Raw genomic sequence first — 12,410 nt, 5'->3', positions numbered from 1 at the left:
CCAGGCACTGTGGAAGAGATGGGGCCTGGAGCAAGACAGATCTTGCCCTCCCTCTCCCGCCGATGAGTCAAGCTTTCATTATTCATGAACAGTAATAGTAAAGAAAAAGGAACTCGCCTTCTCCTCAAGTATTTCAGGTCTGTGCACTAGCTGGATTGAATGTAGTTATCAGCACTGCCCACGTTGCGCAGTTTTGATGCCCTTTTTCAGCAGTTAATTACAGGGACCTGATATCCCCCTTACACTGAGCTTACAAGACATATTTTAATTGGCTTCTGCTGCCACCAAATACCTCTGAATGACACATCGCTAATAGCCACTGGCCCCTCACATCCTAGTACACGACCAGTTAGTGCTGCCCAGTTGTTCTAGGAGCCTCAGCTTGTACCCCTTTGGAAGACAAGCCTGTGTTACCACTGGAAAGACAGTTAAAATCTATGCAATTTGCCATTTGCTTGAAGGTAGTTAGAAGGTAGAATTATTTCCCTGGATAAGCCATTCGGTAACCCAAAATTACAGCATCCTCTTTGATTGTAGGTACTTGCCCGTTACTCCTAGCAACTGGAGCCAGTATCAGTCTGCTCCCCCAGTAATCTGAAAAGTCATATGGGCTGGTTTCCCAGGGCACCTAATGGAGAGACACATAGGAAACAGTGTGGGGACCCGGTTCTGTCTACTACTCTCACCTGCCACTTGGGAAAGGATGCAAGCAGGCCTCCTACCGCAATGAGGTCACAGTGACAGATGCTAAGACCAGAGCCTGAATTTCTTCTCAGCTACAATAATTTAAACCACACAGTCAGAAGAGAAGTTCCCTGTCCTGGCACTTTGAAGGTCAGGAAGACAGGTCTCAACCAGACACTCCCTTCTGGGCTCCCTTGAAGATGCTACAGAACCTCTCTGAACCTTGGTTTCCTCGTGTGTTTTCAGCTCATCCTGAAGCTGTGAAATAAGTGCTTTCATGGAAGGATGGTCTAAGGAGCATGTAGAGTTTGGGGGCGGCAGTTCATTTGAAGGTCCCATCGACGATGTGGTCTCTAGGAGGCTGGGAGGATGAGAAAATGACCAGCGTAAGTGAGACAAGAAAATGTGCAAGTGCCTGGTATGTGCAGGAGTTGCAGAGAGAAGGGCGAGTGGTGCCATCTAAGGCAGTGTCAAACACCGTCCTTGTGCACAGATGGGTCCTGGCGCCCAGCTGAGCTCAGGGGGCTCTCCAGGGCTCACTTCTTTCTGAAAAATGTAGACCACGCTGTTGCTACCCAAATGGATAAGTTATTTGAGATGCTCAGCTCAAAACTTGATGCTTGATAAATGATGAATAGCTACTATATGCTATATGTGGTTATTGTTGTGGTTATGTCCTTGGAGTTATCCTGTTACAATTTCTGGGGGAAGACCGGTGTTCAGATTAAGGAATGTTAAGAGTAAGAAATTGTATACCACAGATGATGGTGTGGGATTCAACTATTTAGATACTCAATACATTATTTGGTTATTAATTTTAAGTGCCTGCCAAGTCATGGGATTAAAATTTGCAGTTACTCTCCTTAGTAGTTCCACCATAAAGATGGATCCAAATGGACATCATCCTCCTGGTAGAAGAAAGCTCATCTTGTGTTTCATGTAGATTTTTGATGGCTTCTTATATTTCAATCTCGTATCATTGGAGAAGTACAAAAAGTAGGTGAATCTGAACTGTTGCCACCAGTCCAAAAAGAATATATTGAATAGAGTCTTTGATCTGGGATGGAAGAAGATGGGATAAAGGGATTGACTGAAATCACAGAAGGATATAAGGAAGACGATTAGGAACTTTTTCTTAAGAATCTCACCAGAAACTGACTTCAGAACTGAACGAGACCTTAGAGATTATATAAAGGGAAGTCCTCTATTTAGTATTATTTATTGCAAAGCAAAGTAAGCACTGTACCTATTTCATTGTATTCACATTCAAAACTTCTTTTGGAGCTAGATATTATCTCCATTTTATAGATGAAAAAAGACTGAGATTTGTGGGTATGGATTCTTCTAGTCAGTTTGGGTTGCTATCACAAATATCTTAGGTTGGGTGACTTGTAAACAGCAGAAACTTGTCTCACATTTCTGGAGACTCAGAAATTTAGGGTGAAGACATCAGCCAATTCAGTGTCTGGTGAGACCTTCCTGGATAGCGCTTTTAGCTATAATATCACCTCATAGATGGGGCAAGAAAGCTTCTAGGATCTCTTTTATAACGGCTTTAATCTAATTATAAAAGTTCTATTTTCATGACATCATCACTTCCCAGAGATCCCACATCCTAATACAATCAGTTTAGGGACTAATTTTTAACATAAAATTAGAGGGTGGGGACACAAGTCTATGTTATTCTCCCCATCGTCCCCCAAGGTTCATACCTCTTCCACATGCAATATATATTCTTTCCACTTCAATATACTCAAACTTATTCCGGCATGCACATCAAAGCCTAAATCCAAAGTCTCATTCAGTATCACCTAACTCAGATATGGGTGAGACGCAAGGTATGATTTGTCCTAATACAAATCTCTGTCCAGTTGTGAATGTGAATTTCAAACGTATGCTTCCAACACTCAAGTGGTAGGTCAGGCAGAGACAGAGACTCTCATCCCAAAAAGGAAGAAGTAGAAGAGGAGAAAGGAGTGACAGGCCCAAGCACGTCCACAACCTGAAGGCTGGAGAATATATCTTTGACTGGATGCCCTGCCATCCACGCCCACTAGGGCAGAAGTACTGCCTTGTAGACGCACAGTGGCAGCTGCAAAATCAACTTTTGTGCTGAGAATTTTATTAAAATATGCATCACAAATGTGAGAGCACCAAGGTTAGTTACTATGAATTGGAAACGTTAGTAAAATCAGGGAAATCTTAAATTTCTATGGGAGAGAGCCATTCGATAGTTGCAGAGAAAAACAAAAACCTCGCCAGGTCTTAGGAGACCGCTTTGCCCTCCAGTGATATAGCTGATCCGCTGTCGGGGAGAGATGCGAGACTTCAACCCAGGGCATGGCTGCCAAGGATCTTAGATCTGTATGAGAACCAGCCTCCTGCCCAGGATCCATCAGAGACCATATCCCCTTCAGTCCACAAAGAAATTTTTGACTCTGACTGCTGCTTTGTGGTCATTCAGAGCTGGAATAGTTGACCTCAGAGTCAAACGGAAAATGTCCAAAACCCCTGATAGGGTGAACATTTTTTAAGACTCACTACAACTTGTGCTGGTTGCTAAAAAAAAAAAAAAAAAAGAAAGAAAGAAAGAAAGAAAAAAGAAGGAAAGAAAAGAAAGAGTGAAAATCAGAGATGTGGAAGATAACTTTCAGACCCATTAACCAAAGCACATTTCATCTTTCAAGCTTCTCCCTCTCCCCTCCTGTGTCTCTGCCCTGAGGAACCACAGATGGTTATCGCTCAAGAGTGTAACTAGGGAAACCACAAACCTGCCCCAATTGCTATGGAGACAGCCTTTTATTTGTTCGGCCTCTGAGTATTCATGACATCAGCAAGGCCACTGAGTAAAACAGAGAATACTTATGACAAAGAAATTTAATTCCCAGCGCTGGGATTGCGAATGCGCAGTAGGATATTTTGGATACTCTGGTCTTCCCAGCCCACGTGTCAGTATGTTTGTCAAAGGAAAGCCCATTTTATAGTCCTTGCAGTGCGGAGCCTTTTAGAACTGACAATCTTGGAAGGCAGATGTGTAAATCAGCAGACCCTTAAAGGCTTGGGAGCACTGGTGAAAGAACAATGCATTAAGAATAAGTATTTTCCAGGAAGTCTGCTGAGGAGTACAGCGTGAATAGTCATTGAAGTTTGCCTGGGACTGACGGGTTTCCCAGAGTGGGTCACAGAAGTTCCCAGCTAACACGGGGAATATTTCAGGCAAACCAGGGAGAATTGGACACTGTAGGGGTAAAGTACTTTGATCCTAATAATCTAGTTGACACAGGAAAGGACAGCTGTAAATCCAGCCTCCAAACATTAGACCACCTTTTACAAACAACAACACAGCTTTCTTGGTCCATGGATCCAAAATTTTTTTGGTTTGATTATATGTACTTTTGCTTTTTTTTTTTTTTTAAACTTTGGGGTTTCGTTTTTGCTCTTTAATATGTGCATGCTGGAAAACAAATCTCATCATGAATGTGGAGTATTTTAGTTTGATTCACTTTTTTTGTTTTGTTGTTGTTGCATTTCTCTAGAAATGCCAGAAATTTGTTTCAAATGGAAACTTGTCTAAATGGAATGAGAACTAGGGTTCTTTCCAATAACTGTCCTTTAGGCTAAGATGGTTTACAAGGATTTTTTCTCCTGCATTTTTCAGCAGAAATTCATTTGCCAAATCCCCAACCTACCAGAAACTATTTAAGCACAGAGGTGGGATTATTGATATTTCCTCGCGATGTGTAAAACACCCCGTTATTCTCCAAGGTCTGACTTACCTCTTCGGTGTTAATCCATCATCTGTGTTTGCATTATTGCAAAGCTCGCCTTCAAGAACATCTACTGAAGTGGATGCAGTTATTCTCCTGCTGAGTAGTTACATATGTTGCACAGCAATATGATATATACTGACTGAAAGGTATTATGCTAGCCAAATGGCAAAGCGGATATAGTGATGCTTATTAAAATAATGAAATCATGCTCTACTTTTTAAGTTGCAGGCATAATACTCTGCTCAGAGAGTTTAATTAACCTAGAACTCCATCCTATACAAAGGAAGTTTGGTTATTTGGAGTCTTTGGGATACTATCAGTCATTTAATTATCTAAATATCCCTATAAAAATTACAGGATACAGGCACATTAAATTGCAGAGGTCAACAACCACCTATTTTGTCTACTTTGTAATGTACATTTGCATTTCACACATACAATAGGGAGACATTACTTGTAGTTATTATGGAAGAAAAAATAAGATAAACTTGCCTGTTGTACAGACGGAAATCTTAGTGGATGCATAAATAATTCATGGATTGGTAAACATATCTATATGCATATGTTCTTAGGTCTGGTGAACAAGTGTACAAGCTATGCACAAGCATACATTCACCTCTTTTTGCTCATTTGAGACATTGTTTTAATGTGGAATTATAGTAGTACTTAGTGATAAGTAGTGACAATTCATTAGCAGACAGTGTCTTAGATCAAGTGTTTGATTTGCCTACAAAGGAAGACCAAGACTCAATTATATGAAGTATATGCATTTCTTTGAATATAATTTTATTCCTTTTGCCCATTAGAATAACCTTGAGCTTAATTTTTTTCTTTTGAAGACCCCAGCCAGCAGCAAATGTCGTTCTAATTTGTTCTTCAATAATGACTTTTAAAAAAAAAAATGTTAGTTGTTGTAAAAAACAGCCTTCACTAGCACTACTAGATATCTTGTTTTCTGCTTAAAGGGAGATTGAATAGTGCTGGGGAAAACAGAGTATGACAATATTGCTTCATGTTTTGTCTTCTGATTTGTCTAAAGAAAGCTAGATCTGTTCAGTAGTTGAGAAATCCTGTTTCTTTCTAATGTTAGGGGAAAGTATACTTTCAATAGGTATTTTGCCTATGAACATATGTTTCACTGAAAACCGGTTCAAATTAATTTCATTTCTGGAATTTGCTTTGACCTTTGAAGATAATGGAGATGTAAAAACCATAGGCGGTGACCCTCTCCCAAATATTTTCAAAGGTTTGCTTACACTTCCTTCTAGAGCCCGGGTATATACATACAGCACATCCAACACAATACAGCGTGAACATCTACTAGTCTTCATTTGCACTTAGGGTTAATTAGTTGCTAGGTTCAGAGACCCTAGACTTGCAAGAATTTCCAATAAGGTTACAACTTGTGAAGTTCATGCAGAAGTCCTTCCTCTTACTTTGCACATTTATGTAGACAGTTTTGTTAGGAAACCAGCAAGCAGTTTAATAACTCCAAAGGGCACTGGACCTTAGCTACTTCCCTGCTCGGCACGACGAGGACCGCAGCGACTCTAGCTGCAGTCTTACAGCAAAACACTGCGGCTGGATTTGAGGCACCAGGGAGCAGCTGCACCTCTAGGCAAGCTTACTCAGTTGTGGCCTGAGCTACTGGGGTCCTCCAGAACATCTGGGTGAGAAGTGAACATGTGGATGCAGACGCCTTGGTATATAGACTGGCATCTAGGTAACTAGGTAGGAGTTCCCCCTTTCTTCCCTACATCCAAAGCCTATGTCTAGAGATTTCTGTTTTCAAGTTATTCCTCGGTATCATCAAAACCATGACGTTTTTCTATCTTTCTTTCTTCTATTGTGGTGATTGCAGTAGTAGTCGGAGAAAAGTGGAATTCTCATATTGTAATCAGTCTTTCTTTTTTAATCCCCCATTGAGGATTTTAACCCACTTCTTTAAATTTTGAACCACAAAAATATTTCTTTCCTGCTGCAACTATGAAATTTGCTCTTGCGATTGAAAAAGATAGATTGTGATAATAATACGCTTAAGAATAGGAATTCTTACAAAAGCACTATCTCCCTATCTGCTGGTGGTAGAGATTATTTTAAGTCCTCACTCACACTGGCTTTCCTTTCTGACTTGCTTATATTCTCAGAGTATTAAAATATAGTAGTCAGAAAGCTTGTCTCTGGGAGTCTGCATTGAGTTCTTGTCAGAGGATTCTTTTCTAAATGCACTCTGGTATCATTTGCACACTCACATTGCTTGCCGAAACCTGAGCTTCCCAGGGAAATTAGAGCGGTTAATTTAATATTGTGAACGTTTGGGGGCTTCTCAGCTTATTCACAGGCAGGGGAGGATAAATCAAATTGTGTATTCGGAACAAAGTAGAGGGTAATAAAAGTTGCTTTCAGAGTATAGCCAACTCTCCTCCACCTGCAGCCTGCCTGCACCTCATTGTCACCATCGAAATTTCCCTGTGTTCCTTGTCTCCTTCTCCAGGGCTCTCTTGTTGAGGTCTGTGTGATACAAAGAAAGACAAGCCCTCAGGTGGACTGAGAGGAGACGCTCCATCATTATTCATCATCATACTCAGACAGAGTGGCTCATGGGGTAGTTCTTTCTTCTGTATAGTTTGGACCTAACTAAGCCACACTTTTTTTTTTTTTTTTAAGATTTATTTATTTGTGCATACAGAACTGGGGTACAGGCCAGAGACGTGGAGGGTGAGAGGATTCACCAGAGACAGAGTGGGGAGCAGAGCAGGCAGATCGACAAAGTACACTGCTGAGGGGAGCAGCGGGCGGGTCAGGAGAGGTCTGCCACGCCATGTGGTCACCTCCGGGGCAGGCGGGAATCGAACTCTTGCGGAAGCGGCTTTAGATTCTCAGTGCTGTGCTTTAACCCGCTGCGCCACCAGGGAGGGCCCCTAAGCCACACTTTTAATAGAAAAACTCCTGAAGACATATGTGACCAGCTGTGAAGTGCCTAGGCACCAGGGCGGGTTATTTTGTGTGGTAAATAGGAAGGATATTTGGTAGCAGTTATTCTCAGGGATAAACAAAGTGAGCCCTCGGGCACCCTAAGGCTGCTGAATTCTGTGTGCCTGGCTTGAACATATATCCAAAGCCTCCATCTAGGCCCAGAAGCAAACTGTGAAGTCAAATGTTTCGGTCTTGGCTCCAGAAGGCATCTGCGTGTGCTTTGCAGTGCCCTCCCTATGCCCGCAAAGAAATGTCAGGCTTGCATTTATTTCACCTGTCCACCTCCTTGTTTTAGGACTACCTTGTGTATGTCTGAATTGTAATTTTGGAAGGAAAATGGAACCTTGTCCGCAATCATGTATGTATTTTGTTTTAGAGACCTAGTTTGTTTGCATAAGTATCAGGATTGATTGTAGATAATCAATGTGTTTTTTATGAACACTCTGATGTTCAGTGCCATGACAGTATACTATCTTGGAATAAGGTGACTTATGGCTTGATGGGGCCTTCAGAGGCCTGTTCCCCTGGAGACTGGCATAATACGTGATCGGTAAAGCGTTTTAGTACTGGCTCTTTAACTACATAGTTATCATTGGTTAAAATGAAAAGAGATTATCTTGGTTATAGTAACTGTCTTCTAAGAAAAGCATACTTAAGCATAAATATTTTAAATTTTGGTACATTTCCTATGTTCTAAGATAGTCTATAAAACACATTTGCAAAGGTACCATTATAAAAATTGAGTTTTTCTGATCACTTAAATGACCAGATACCAACCTTTGCCGCTTACTGGAACTGTTTAAACACCGCACAATTGATAGTGTGTTAGACTTGTCTCCTTTAGCCTTTAGATGATCAGGGCCCTCTCTGAGTCTTTGTTCTGTTCCCCCTGCTTCAGTATCCAGCGTGGCAGGACCCTGATGGAACTTTCCTAACTAGTAGGGTTTTTGTTTCTGTTTTTAAGATTCTCTTGCCTGTTTCCCCCATTCTTGTTAAACTTTCTGTACCTTCATTTTTTTCCTCTTCCTTTCTCTGTGTTTCTCTTCTCCCCTGCAGATTGCATCCCTTCCAGATAAAATTCTGTACACTGAGTATATCTCTTTTGGTTTCTGGTGCTCTCAGAAAGAAAAGGAATAGAAAGCACCCCACAAAACCAAAAATAAATAACGTTGCTAGTCAGAACCCTCTGGAAGACCCGTACAAGAGCAGATGTGCCACGAGCTCTTGCCTGGACTTCCTAGTCTGATGATTTAGATGCTTCTCTGTTCAGGCGGGTGGTACTGTTTTTTGCCGAATTCAGCACGTTCATGAAGAACAATTTCTTCTGGCCAAAGCCAACTCCCTGCATTTCTGCTTGGTAAGGGTTGGCGGCCTTGGCGTGGGGCAGTAGTTGTTGATTCAGCGACCCTTAAACTGGTGATAAATCCTAGAAGCTGCCTTCATAGAACTTTTGTAGGGAGTGGGCACCCTCAACACTTGTGAGAAATCCTTAAAGAGCTCATGTTAGGGAAGACTACAGAAGAATCCAGGATGCGGAGCTCCTTGAGCTTCTATATGGGGAGGCACCAGCGACCACTTTGAAGATGAACTGTAAAGCGTATCAGCCTAGAGGGTGTTTGTGCTCCTTGATACACTCGTTTCCTGTTTACACTTTATTCCAAATGTCTAGATCTCCCAGCACCAGCGTCTGTGGGTAGGATTCAATTTCCCTCGTGTTTGATGCAAACGCCATCACTGTAATTGTGCATATTCTGTTCCTGCACATTGACACAATCCTACTTCTATTTTTTTCAGTGATAGCAGTTATTTTAATTTCCACCCCACCTTCCCTTGGGTGCAGTATAAAACCCTCCACGAGGGTAGCTGTGACACATCTTGCACGGGCATAGATGGAGGCAAGTTAGGAATGAAAATTCCAGCACCAGGATACCCTTCCACCTGAGCGGAACTGATTTTTCTGAGCCAATAGGGGAATAAAAGCATCTATAAGGGAGTTTTCCAATGTAGTCTTACTACTTTTAGTCAGCTCCACTCCCCCGACCCCTGCCCAAAACCGTGGTGTGTCCCACACACACAAAATACAATACCCAATCTAGTGCTGATGACCATTTTGTACATAGCACTTTTTTCTAGAAAATCATTTATTATCTATAATATGTGATATTTAAGTTGGGGTGTGGTGTGGTGAATATCCTGACACACATACATATTTTGATCTGGAATTAATGATACCTGTTTTTTCCCCCTCTCCACTAAAATCCCTCAGTCCCCAGCTTAAACATATATTAGTCAAGGCATCATTTAAAAAAAAAAAAAAGGCATTATTTCATGCTCATATTATAGAAAGGGAAATTTAAAAAAAAAAAAAAGTCCTGAAAGAGGTGCATTTAATTCTCCCCAATTTAAATGTAAGAGCTACATCTTTAAGGCAGTAACAATATTCCTTTTTTTCCCCATCAGGAATGCTTTCATCAATGGATTTCTTTAATGTTGATGATGGTTGGTGCAGTTTGAGGGAATCTGTATTTAGTCAGAAAATGCTTCAATAGAATGACCTACCAGATGGGCCCCATAACAAAGCACAGAGGCATCAAACCACCACAGACATTTGGTGCTTAGAATAATAAAAAGACTATAAAATTAGATTAGTTGAGTCTAATTTGGAATTGGTATATTCCCCATGCACCCTCGCTGCTCTTGGGCAGATAAAGCCTTGAGATTTAGCACTGTGTCAGAGCAGGAGACGGCAACTTCCAGTAAAAGGGAGCCGAGGGAGAGGGAGAGAGGAGAAAAAGCATTCTGGGAGGTCGCGGAGGGCAGCGCAGTGACCTCCAATGATTTACAGGCCTTTAGCTTAATGAAATTGTTTCAGTGACATGACGGTAAGAGCTCGTAATGGATTGGATGCCCTAATGTAATGAAATTACTCCCTTCTGCCTAAAAAAAAAAATGCGCAATTAATATTTACTGAGACCTGACAGCCTTTGGTGTGCGCGTCTGTGTAGTTCTCAGACAGTCAGAGAGGAGAGACGGAGCAGCGTGGCAGACAGCCTGGCTCTGCGCGAGCTTCTGGCAGGGACGAGCTGAGCCTGCGAGGGGTGGAGGGACAGGCGCTCCGCGGCCAGGGACACCCAGCCCGGGCCACCCGGCTCCCGGCGCTGCCCCCACTCCGCCTTCACGCTCTCCCCTTGCTTTTCCACAGGCAACTGGACAACAACCACATCAGCTGCATTGAAGATGGAGCCTTCCGAGCACTGCGCGATTTGGAGATCCTGTGAGTTGCTTTTGCGATTGCTGCCTTGTGTGCGTGTGCGGGTGTGTGTGTCCGTGCGAAGAGGAGAGAGGGGGAGTGTGTGTGCAGGGGGGTCCGCGTGGATGCTTTTCTGTGGCTCCTGCTGCAGTGCTATTAAAATTGGGAACTGGGAGATCCCTCTGGCTCACCTTGGCCAAAGTGTTTGCAGACAGCAAAGTGAGATTTCTCACCTCCCACAAACTGGGGTTCCTGCTAATTAAGTCTCAATTGAGTCCTTTCTCCCCCATGCTCCCCGCAGTATTTACTGCTGGGTGAAGCAGATGGATTGGAGTAGCCCGCCCAGCACCTGCCAGCACCTTCTGAGTGAGTCTTCTGGAGTGTGGGCACAAGAGGAGACAGTTTACAGGTCAGGGACATGATAGACAGGATTGCACCAGGGGTTCTGCTGGGATCACCCCCAGTCAGAAAGAGACCTTGGCACAGGACTGGAGGGAATGCCAAACAGCCTGACAGAGTCTAGTTGTTATAGCTCCTGGGGTTTCATATCAGGTTTAAATTCAAACTTTAAGCAGTAACCTTAAAGTGACGGACTGGGGGTAGATGAGACACCTCCCTAAAACCCCTCCCTGTGTACCTTGGCTAGAAAAAAAAATGCATCTCGCTGTCTTTCTGTGTTCTGAATTTTCAAGTGGGTCGAGCTAAGGAAACCTGATTTCCAGGGGGACAGACAGCTGGGAGTCATCTTTGGGTTGTTCAAACTGAAGTTGAATTGTGTAAGGAAACATTTTGATTGTCCTCGCCCAAAATTACACATCTAGCTGCCCCTGATCTGGAACGACCTGGAGAAGAGGGCAGTACAGGCTTGGAGAACTGGGTCAGTGGACGCGTGGTTCCGCCCCGACCTGGCCCCTAACAAGCTGTGTGACCTTGGGCAAGTCTCGTTTGTCCTCCAGAGCTGAATTTTTCCATTTGGAAAATTGAAGAGGGTGGTTTGCAATATCATGGGAGTGACTTCTCCTTCCCAAGTTTTGTAATTGCCTGGGTCTGCAAATAACTCTCAGGGCACAGTTTGATCTAATGAATGAGAATTGGATTTGTCGAACATCCCCATGTAGGTAAAAAATTACATAGTCACCAGTACATGTCTGAATTCTAGAAGAACAAGTAAATGTCACGCAAATAAGTGAGCATATTAAAATGTCCTTTGTGCACAAAAAAGGGGTGGGGGAGTGAAAGTTCTGCCTCCCTTTTCACCTGGTCCCACAGACAGTAGCAAATAATTGGAAAACTCCCCTCCACTCTGTGAGAAGGTGATTCCAAGAATAAAAGAGATTGCTGATACTGTAGTATGCTGGAAATCTGATGAAAATGGAGACATTCCTGGTATGGAAGCAGCAGAACCCACAGCTAGGGAGGTCAGCTTGTCATTCCTAAGATGGATGGTCTCTTCACCTAAACTCTGACCCCAGAACCTGCAACCAATGCGTGTCTGCTAGGGAGAAGCGGCCAACCCAAATTTAGTAGTCCTGGAGTTCTTTCTCAAGAGGCTGGAGCTCAGGAGGAGAGTTTCAGTTCTCTCTGCCCATACAAAAGCATTGTAGAAAGGGCCTCAGGAAGCATCTCACCCTACTCCTATGAAAGATGAGAAGATTCCTTGGGAAGGGACCAGGAAATGGAAGTCACCAGCTGCCGTGAAACAGCTGTGACAACCTGACAGCCTCGTGTTA

General features: G+C 42.9%; 1 protein-coding gene across 2 annotated transcripts in view; it reads left to right on the top strand.

The window, feature by feature from the left end:
* SLIT3 (slit homolog 3 (Drosophila)) overlaps window positions 1-12,410 on the top strand; it is a 580,975-nt gene that overhangs the window by 417,221 nt on the left and 151,344 nt on the right. For both annotated transcript variants that reach the window (XM_004679197.2, XM_004679196.2), the window contains exon 6: window positions 10,633-10,704. In XM_004679197.2, the coding sequence (XP_004679254.1) occupies window positions 10,633-10,704 (72 nt within the window). The remainder of the gene's footprint in view (window positions 1-10,632; window positions 10,705-12,410) is intronic.

Source organism: Condylura cristata, unplaced genomic scaffold, assembly GCF_000260355.1.
Source record: "Condylura cristata isolate star-nosed mole 26May11 unplaced genomic scaffold, ConCri1.0 scaffold00008, whole genome shotgun sequence".
Taxonomy (NCBI): Eukaryota; Metazoa; Chordata; class Mammalia; order Eulipotyphla; family Talpidae; genus Condylura; species Condylura cristata.
The sequence above is the reverse complement of the archived record's forward strand: the minus strand, read 5'-3'. Positions and strand labels throughout refer to the sequence as shown.